We start from the raw sequence: 10,302 nt of genomic DNA on the forward strand, positions 1-10,302 counted from the left end.
TCAAGAGGTTCAGTTGTTGTTCAGACCAAACATCAGAATGGGGAAGAAATGTCATCTAAGTGACTTTGACCGTGGAATGATTGTTGTTGCACACGGGGTGGCTTGAGTTTCTCAGAAACTGCTGATCTCGTGAAGCAGTCTCTGGAGCTTACAGAGAATGGTGTCAAAAGCAAAAAACATCCTATGGGTGGGAACGCCTTGTTAATGAGAGAGGTCAGAGAATGGCAAGTCTGGTTCAAGTTGACAGGAAGGCAACAGTAACTCAAATAACCACGATTTGTACCCAATAAAGTGGCCACTGAGTTTATAAAGGTAACCAAGGCATTTCATAAGACCTCGTGGTGGAATTGGGCTACTCAGCCCAGCAAATCTGCTATGTCGTCCATCATGGCTTTTCTGTGTCCCTCAACCCCATTCTCCTGCCTTCTCCCCATAAACTTTGACACCCTTACTAATTAACAACCTACCAACTTGCACTTTAAATATACCTACCAACCTGGTCTCCACAGCTGTCTGTGGCAATGCATTCCACAGATTCGCCACGCTTTAGCTGAAGAAATTCCTTATCTCTGTTCTAAAGGTCCATTCCTCAATCTGAGGCTGTGCCCTCTAGTCCTAGATATAGGAAACTTCCTCCCTATGTCCACTCTGCACTGAGCTTCCCGACGCCGCCTTGCACTTCATAGGCAAATTATGAAATGGAATTGTTGGGTAGGATGTGGAGATATTGAACATAGCAATCAAAGGTTCTGTGAAATGAGAGCAACTTAAGGTATCAGTGGGGTATGAGTGAGGCTGGAGTGATCTAGAGAGGATGTCGAGGGCCTGGGCTTGGGGTTTGGCAGGTTGGAGTCACACTGCTGACATTGGAGTCATTGTTCACCACTGGCTCATCTTTGACTGCCTATGAAGCAAAAATTAAATTCTGGCCAAAGTGAGAGGGCAACGGGATAGTAAGGAAGCCCAAGACAATGGTGGGAAAGTGAGTGATCCAGTTTGCAGATGTGAGTGATCCGGTTTGCAGGTGTGAGTTTACAGGTGTGTGCAGGTAAACCAGATGGTGCAAGTTACAACTTGACAGAGAAGTAAAGCAGATTCTGGCTGGTAGGGTGTTAAAGGAAAGAGGTGGGTGTAGGCAGCCACGCTAGTGCCACAGACCTTAACCTAAAGCAAAAGAGAGGGCAGACAACAAAGCAAAAATTAGTGGGAAGATAGAGAATTGGGAAGCTTTTGAAAACCTACAGAGAGCAACTAAAAGAATCATTAGGAGGGAAACGATGAAATATGAAAGCAAGCTACTAAACAATATCAAAGTGGATAGTAAAAACTTTTCCAAGTATGAGAGTGGATATAGGACAACTAGAAAATGAGGCCGGAGAAATAATTACAGGGGACAAGGAGATAGCAGATGAACTAAATGAGTATTTTGCATCAGTCTTCACTGTGGAAGGCACCAGCAGTGTGTCAGATGTTGAAGGTTGTGAGGGAAGAGAAGTGAGTGCAGTTACTATTATAGGGGAGAAAGTGCTCAAAAAGCTGAAAGACCTAAGGGTACATAAGTCTCTTGGATCATTTGAACTGCACCCTAGGGTTCTGAAAGAGGTAGTGGTAGAGATTGTGGTATTAGTAATGATTTTTCAAAAATCATGATGCCAGAGGACTGGAAAATTGTAAATGTCACTCCACTCTTTAAGAAAGGAAACTATAGACCATATATTTGTTGTCTTTGTTAACCTGACCTCAGTGGTTGGGAAGATGTTGGAGTCAATTGTTAAGGATGAGTTATAGAGTACTTGATGGCACAGGACAAGATAGGACGAAGTCAGCATGGCTTCCTTCAGGGAAAATCTTGCCTGATGAACCCGTTGGAATTCTTTAAGGAGATTACCAGTAGGATAGATAAAGAGAATGCAGTGGATGTTATATATTTGGACTTTATCAGAAGGCTTTTGACAGGGTGCCACACATGAGGCTGCTTACCAAGTTAAGAGCCCATGGTATTATAGGAAAGTTACTGGCATGGTTAGAGCATTGGCTGATTGGTAGGGGGCAGCGAGTGGAGAAAAAAGGATCCTTTTCTGGTTGGCTGCCAGTGGCTGGTGGTGTTCCACAGGGGTTGGTGTTGGGACTGCTTTTCAAGCAGTATTTCAGTGATTTAAATGATGGAATAGATGGCTTTGTTGCCAAGTTTGCAGATGATATGAAGATTTGTGGAGGGGTAGGTAGTGTTGAGGAAACAGGTAGGCTGCAGAAGGACTTGGACAGATTCGGAGAATGAGCAAGAGAGTGGCAAATGAAATACAACGTTGGGAAATACAAGGTCATGCACTTTGGTAGTAGAAATAAATGTGCGGACTATTTTCTATACGGGGAGAAACTCCAAAAATCTGAGTTGCAAAGGGACTTGGGAGTCCTTGTGCAGAACACCGTAAAGGTTAACTTGCAGGTCGAGTTGGTGGTGAGGAAGGGAAGTGCCATGTTAGCATTCATTTCAAGAGATCCAGAATACAAGAGCAAAGACGTGATGCTGAGGCTTTAGAAGGTACTGGTGAATTTATTTAAGTCTTTCATCCATTCCATAACATTAGGGAGTAAAAATCTTTGCGTTATGACTCCATTGCAATGTACAGGCATGTGACTTTATAAGTCTAATGGCTTGTAGAAAGAAGCTGTCCCATAGCCTGTTGGTCCTGGCTTTAATGCTGCGGAAGCGTTTGCCAGATAGAAGCAGCTGAAGCAGTTTATGGTTGGGGTTACTGGTGTCCCCGATGATCTTCCAGGCTTTCTTTACATATCTGCTGCTGTAAATGTCCTCAATGGAGGGAAGTTCACATCCACAGATGTGCTGGGCTGTCCGTACCACTCTCTGCAGTGCCCAGCGATCAAGGTTGGGGCAGTTCCCGTACCAGGCGATGATAGAGCCAGTCAGGATGCTCTCAGTGGTGCCTCTATAAAAGGTCCTGAGGATTTGAGGACTCATGCTGAACTTCTTCAGTCGCCTGAGGTGGAAGAGACGTTGTTGAGCTTTTCTTGCCATACAGGTGGTGTGTCCAGTCCAGGTGAGATCATCGGTGATGTGTATACCGAGGAACTTGAAACTACTCACCTTCCCAACTACAGTCCCATTGATGTTGATCAGGACTAGCCTGTCTCCATTCCTCCTGTAATCCACAATCAGCTTGTTTCTTTTTTTGGTCATTGAGGGAGAGGTTGTAATGCTGGCACCACTGTGAGAGGCCCCACCTTGAGTATTGTAAACAGTTTTGAGCTCCTCATTTAAGAAAAGATGTGCTGGCATTGGAGAGGGTTCAGGGGAGGTTCACAAGGATGATTCCAGGTATGAAAGGGTTATCGTACGAGGAACAATTGATAGCTCTGGGTCTGTACTTGCTGGAATTTAGAAGAGTGCAGGGGGGATCTCATTGAAACCTTTTGAATGTTGGGAAACCTAGACGGAGTAGATGTGGAAAGGATGTTTCCCATGGTGGGGGAGTCTAGGACAAGAGGGCACAGCCTCAAGATAGAGGGGTGTCCATTTAAAACAGAGATGCAGAGAAATTTATTTAGCCAGAGGATGATGAATTAGTGGAATTTATTACCACAGACAGCAGTAGAGGCCAGGTCATTGGGTGTACTTAAGGCAGAGCTTGATAGGTTTTTGATTGGACACAGCATCGAAGGTTACGGGCTTGGGGAGGGGGAGAAGGATCAGCCATGAATGGTGGAGCAGGCTCGATGGACCAAATGGCCTAAATCTGCTCCTGTGTCTTATGGAAATCAGAAGTGACACCAATATTGTGGACAAGCACCCAGTTCAAAACATCTTGACACGACATATTCCTAAATGGAGTCTCACCCTTGGGGGGACTTGTTCAGGAATTGGGGCACATTATTCCAACTCTTTGTTCTCCGGCCATCAGTAATGGCTCAGTGTAATCACCTGGCATGCTAATATCACAAGCAAGGTTTGTGTATGAAGTACGCTGTTGGACATTTTGTGGAGATGGTGGGGGCGCAGGGTGTGGGGTAGTAAATTTAAATTGAAGTCAAAAGCGTGTTTAACCAGGGAGAATGAAGGATGGGACAGACAGAAGGGGTGTTTGAGTTGTATCTTGTGTTATGTGTTTTGTTATATTAATGCTGCTTTTCCATGCAAATTGAAATTGTATTCAAATTCTTTTCAAGAAACCATAGAAACTACAGCACAGAAACAGGCCTTTTGGCCCTTCTTGGCTGTGCCGAACCATTTTCTGCCTAGTCCCACTGACCTGCACACGGACCATATCCCTCCATACACCTCCCATCAATGTATCCGTCGAATTTATTCTTAAGTGTTAAAAAAGAACCCGCATTTACCACCTCGTCTGGCAGCTCATTCCACACTCCCACCACTCTCTGTGTGAAGAAGCCCCCCCAATGTTCCCTTTAAACTTTTCCCCCCTCACCCTTAACCCATGTCCTCTGGTATTTTTCCCCCCTTGCCTCAGTGGAAAAAGCCTGCTTGCATTCACTCTATCTATACCCATCATAATTTTATATACCTCTATCAAATCTCCCCTCATTCTTCTACGCTCCAGAGAATAAAGTCCTAACCTATTCAACCTTTCTCTGTTACTCAGTTTCTCAAGTCCCAGCAACATCCTTGTAAACCTTCCCTGCACTCTTTCAACTTTATTTATATCCTTCCTGTAATTTGGTGACCAAAACTGAACACAATACTCCAGATTCGGCCTCACCAATGCCTTTTACAACCTCATCATAACATTCCAGCTCTTATACTCAATACTTTGATTAATAAAGGCCAATGTACCAAAAGCTCTCTTTACGACCCTATCTACTTGTGACGCCACTTTTAGGGAATTTTGTATCTGTATTCCCAGATCCCTCTGTTCCACTGCACTCCTCAGTGCCTTACCATTAACCCTGTATGTTCTACCTTGGTTTGTCTTTCCAAAGTGCAATACCTCACACTTGCCTGCATTAAACTCCATCTGCCATTTTTCAGCCCATTTTTCCAGCTGGTCCAAGTCCCTCTGCAGGCTCTGAAAACCTTCCTCGCTGTCTACTACACCTCCAATCTTTGTATCATCAGCAAATTTACTGATCCAATTTACCACATTATCATCCAGATCATTGATATAGATGACAAATAACAATGGACCCAGCACTGATCCCTGTGGCACACCACTAGTCACAGGCCTCCACTCAGTGAAGCAATTCTCTACTACCACTAGAAACAATTCTCTACTACCACATCTTCTTCACTAACTGATTTGATGTTCTTGTGTTTCAGCCTGATTCTCCTAGCTGCCTTGAACTTGGGTCTGTTTCTTAAGCTTCTGGATGTAGAAGATGTGGCCCAAAAGGTCCATTTGTCAAGCAAGTTCAAGATGCCTGAAAAGCTGAGCGTCAGGTAGGTGGTGCTGCGGTAGACGTGATGCATTGAATGAAAGGTCTTCACCAAACGACGCAGCCTTTCGACTCACTATGGCCCCGGTGGGTTCAGAGAAAAGCCATTCATGCTGACTTTGTTCCCTAACCAGTCATGAGATATGAAAACCCTACCATACTCCAGTCTCGGGGTCCATCTCAGCACCTACCCACTCTACAGCCCCCAGCCCCCAGCCCCCCCACACCACCACTCTCTGGGACCATTCCCCCCCGCCCCCCGCCCACTACCACACTCGTGTGGTCCGTCCCTCCGGACAGCTGGCAACATCTTCGATTATTTCTGATTACTCCATCAACTATAATCCCAGTCTTTGAATGCTTGCTGTTTGGATGAGGGGTTTTAGAAGCCCAGGGATGTCTAGCGCAGAATCAGGCCCTTCAGCCCATTGGGCCACTGCTGACCATCAACACCTATTTGTGCCAATCTAACATTAATCCACTGAGGGTAGGTTTCTCTGGAGCAGCAGAGACTGATAAGATTCCAGACAGAAGTTTATAAGATTATGAGAGGCACTGACACAGTAGACAGCCAGTAACCTTAGTGCCTAATACCAAAGGGAATGTGTTTGAGGTGAGAGAGAAAAGTTCAAAGGAGATGTGTAGGGCAGGTTTCTTTTTACACAATAGGTGGCAGGTGCCTAGAATGCACTGGCCTGTGTCCTGTGTAAATTCCAATCGGAGACCTGCTTGTGTTTCACTGAAATCACATTACTTTCCTGTTCTCCACAGTTTGGATCAAGAGACGCTAGAGCAGGAAACAAAACACAAGAGTCCTGATCAACTTCAGGAGCTGCGGGCAGTGATCAACGATTCCATTGTTCTGCTGGAACAGGTACAACAACGTGCAATAGTTCAGACCTCTCACCCTTTGTGTCATTGCTGAGGTGATCTGTAAACCGCTCCAGAATCCAATAATCAGCATGTCGCCGTGGTTCAAGGTTCCTGAGAACTGGTCCAGTTGTGGATTCTTGAGAGCTGACAATCATTGCACCTTTAATTTAGGTGTCCCCTGCATCCCTGTCTCTGTGACCTCCTCCAGCCCTGGAACCCTCCGAGCATCAAAGTCCCAGGCACATGATATAGACCAGGCACTCCGCTCTATAACATGCCTTGTGGTCCACAGTCTAACTACCTTGTGTGTGTCAGTGATGCTCTTGGTCTGATTATGCTGTGGGTGTATTTGACTACAGCTGGGAAGTTCTAGCAGCATTAGGCCTGCTGCTGATTTAGGAGATGATGCGGAAGAGTGAGCCAAGGTTTATTGCACAGACTAGTGGAGCTCGGGTCTTTGCTCCATTTCCCTTGACACTGTTGTTTTTTTCCCCCCCCCCCCCACGTCCCCAAGCTGAGTTTATCCAGAGTGAGGTGGACTGAGTTCAGGAGTGACGAGGCAATGGTGCAGCTCTGGTTAGACCACACTTGAGAGTATTCTGTTCAGTTCTAGTTGCCCCATTATAGGAAAGATGTGGAAGCTTTCGAGAGGGTGCAGAAGAGGTTTACAAAGATGCTGCCTGGATTAGAAAGCATGTCTTGTGAGGATAGGTTGAGTGAGCTGGGCAGGGCTTTTCTCTTGGGTTGAGCGAGCAAGGACTTTCCTCTGAGGAGTGAAGGGATGAGAGGAGGTGTGTATGATGAAATGAGGTGTTAATAGAGTGGAGAGCCAGGGGCTTATTCCCAGGGTGGCAGTGGCTAGCATGAGGGGCATAGCTTTCAGATGATTAGATAAGCATAGGTGGATGTTTTACACACAGAGTGGAAAGTGTGTGGAACGTGCTGCCGGGGTGGTGCTAGGGGCAGCTACACCCCGGGATCTTTAAGGGATTCTGAGATGGATGAAAAGAAATTAGAGGGCTATGCAAGAGGGAAGCGTTAGAGTAAATTAAGAGGCCAGCACAATGTGCTGGGCTGAAGGGCCTGCATTGTGTAAAGGAACAGGTCTCTCTGGACCATATTAGTGCCACATCCTTCCCCGTCTCCTGCCCTTAAACCTGTGCTCTCGATGATGGATTCTGTTTAAAGCCCATCCAAGACTGGATTAAATTACTTTCCTCTGAGATCCAGCGTTAACATTGCCACGTGTGGGTTGGGCAGAGCGTGTGTAGCGTGCCGCAGGAAGTGACGATGCATGGACTAACGTAACCGGTGCAAACCTTCACACAATACTTGAGCTAAAGTGAGGGGCACTTGGAGCACAGGGTCAGGTCATAATCTCTCTCCGTTTTGCAGTTGAAAAATTCCCTAGCAGCAATTCAGAAGAGTTTTGAACTCCACAATCAGACCATGATGAGTGCAAGTGGAATCTGAGCAGCCTTCAGCAATGAAGACAGAGAATCGCACTACACGTTTATTCGGTGCCCTTGCATCCAGGAAAGACGATACACTTGTGCCCAGTTGTAAATCAACCTGCAGCCTCTGTCTCAGGTTAGTGTGCTTCCTAATCAGCAGAGCTGATGCCCAGCACCACAAAGCACACAAACTCTGTATCAAATGTAAGTTCTACTGAGCCGCACCCAAATGTAATGGATGGTTTGTAAATTTTCTGGACTGAATTTTTTTTTTTTTTTTTTTTTAAGTGCTTTGATATTCAATTATTGCACTTTGATAACAGTGTCAGCTGTGCTTTAATTTCCACTTTTTAACGATTCCAAGACTTGTTTGGCCCTGGATATTTCTAAATGCCGCTGCATCACTTTCTTAAGGCTATTTAATGTTACTGTAGGAACCGACGTCCCTTTGCACACAAAAGCTAGATGAACTTGTACATACTTGAAATTAATTGAATTGCAGATTAATATGGATTAAATCCAATGCAATTTATAAAAGAAAATCTATATTTAAAATATATATAGGTAGATTTTTTTTTATGCATGTTACCCAACAAAGGTTTTTATACAGGAATGACTTCACAAGTTGCATTATCAGGGTAACTTGCTGTACTGTTTACATTTTACCATATATTATATGAACACCTGTGTTTGCATGGATATTTTTAATGATTTCTCCTGATAGCTGAGGGCTGAGGTTACCTTTAAACAGCCCTCTGCTGTGGTCTTTTTATTTTCCCCCTTCTTGAGCAGGCACCAGAAAGAATAAACACTTGTTCCCACTGGTGCCCATAGGAATGTCAAACAGATGCGTTAACTGGTTCTTGTCCATTACAATGAACAATATTTTTATTAGTTATGAAGTCATGAAGGCCCACTGTTAAAACACTACCTGTAATGGAAAAATAAAGAATTTTCAAGTAACTTGATTTCATTGCGTTGATGTGCAAAGGGCAAGGGAAGTATTTGAAGAAAATTAGTGTCATTTATTGAGTGCAGAAGATCATGTACTTAAATTAATTTATTACATGTACATAGAAACATAGTGAAATATGTCATTTGCTTTAACAACCAACACAACCTGGGGACGTGCTGGTGGCAGCCCACAAATGTTACCGCACATTCCCAGTACCAGTGTAGTATGCTCACCACGTTCACACAACAGCAGCAGCAGCAGTAAAACAAGCCCCAGCCCTCCTATGCTCAAAACTCACTCTCTCTCTCTCTCTCTCTCTCGCTCTCTCTCTCCAACCTCAGCACAAGCTGCCTCCGGCCCTCAGTGAATGGCTCTTCGGCTTCCCGGTGGACTCACAAACACTTTACCTTATTGTCGCCAAACAATTGATGCTAGAGCGTAGAATCATCACAGCGATATTTGATTCTGTGCTTCGTGCTCCCTGGAGTACAAGGTTGTAGCCATCGAGCTATGACTTCCAGACCTCTGATTAATCTTTAGGTTTCGATCATCAGTTATCGACCCAGGATTCGCTGATGAAGGCAGGACCCCTGACACTGGCTCTCAAACTCCAGACACACCGATGACAGGGCCCCTGACAGTGGGAAACTCCAGTCTCACCAGTTACACACCAAGGGGCTTCACCAGTCTAAATGCCTCCTGCCCGAATGGAACTCTGAACCCAGAACTCTCTGGGGTGGGGGGAGAGCTGCAGCCCTCATCCGCACTGGTCTGCTGGGCCAACATTCAACCATGATTGTCTTTCATCTCCCATCACTGGTCTTCAAGTACAGAGCGGAGGGCTAGACTGTGGCCTAATCCAGGTTAGAACTTCAACAGATTACTATCCACTGGAGTCAGATTGAAGGGAAGCCTTGCAGGTTATCCTCTGGGTGCAATGTACTGGATAAGGGGACAGACTACAAACAAATTCCAAATATCCTGATGGCTATTAAATAAAATGCTAATTTCACTTGTGTATTCATGGTTCACTTCTCTTTGACTGGAATTGTTTTACTTTCAGCTTCTATCAGCAGTAATGATCTTCCAGGAGGGGTCCCAGTTGATGCCAGTGATTCTCTCCAGACATTCCCATGGGATACTGAGCACATATCCCCATCCAAATGAATGTTCGGGGATGGGAATATGATCTTTCTAGATAATCAGTGCTGCCTCTGTGTTTATAATGATTCTTGCAGCCATGTCACATTGTAATCTAGCCTAGATCTGGAGGCCACATGATTAATGTGGGAGAGGGAAGACTTAAAGGGTTCCTGGGGGTCAAGTTGGGTTGATATGTGGAACGAGCTCGAGAGGAAGTGGTAGAAGCAGGGACATTGAATGTTTAAGTGATGGGGTTACGGATAGTTTAAAAGTGTCAAAGGCAAATGGGACTAGTTCAGGAAGGCACCTTGGTTAGTATGAGGGAATCGGGCTGAAGGGTCATATCCCTGCAGTGTTAGTCAGCTCCAACATTTCCCTTTTTTTTTTTTTTTTTTTTACAGCTTTGTGGGCCAACCATTACTCTGAGCTCAGCTCCACCCTTGTCCTGTGTGTCTCTCACCAAGAGGG

At 45.1% G+C, this 10,302-nt stretch overlaps 1 protein-coding gene across 4 annotated transcripts in view; it reads left to right on the forward strand.

Moving 5' to 3' along the window:
* gramd1c (GRAM domain containing 1c) overlaps nt 1-9,703 on the forward strand; it is a 56,360-nt gene extending 46,657 nt beyond the window's left edge. For 3 of the 4 annotated variants that reach the window (XM_072258876.1, XM_072258874.1, XM_072258875.1), the window contains exons 11-13: nt 5,294-5,413; nt 6,181-6,283; nt 7,678-8,699. In XM_072258876.1, the coding sequence (XP_072114977.1) occupies nt 5,294-5,413; nt 6,181-6,283; nt 7,678-7,755 (301 nt within the window). In that variant the 3' untranslated portion in view covers nt 7,756-8,699. Of the gene's footprint in view, nt 1-5,293; nt 5,414-6,180; nt 6,284-7,677; nt 8,700-9,245 lie in introns of those variants that run through there. The other variant, XR_011886090.1, reaches the window with a different exon arrangement.
* Nucleotides 9,704-10,302: the final 599 nt, after the last annotated feature.

This window comes from Mobula birostris, chromosome 5, assembly GCF_030028105.1.
Source record: "Mobula birostris isolate sMobBir1 chromosome 5, sMobBir1.hap1, whole genome shotgun sequence".
NCBI classification, from domain to species: Eukaryota; Metazoa; Chordata; class Chondrichthyes; order Myliobatiformes; family Myliobatidae; genus Mobula; species Mobula birostris.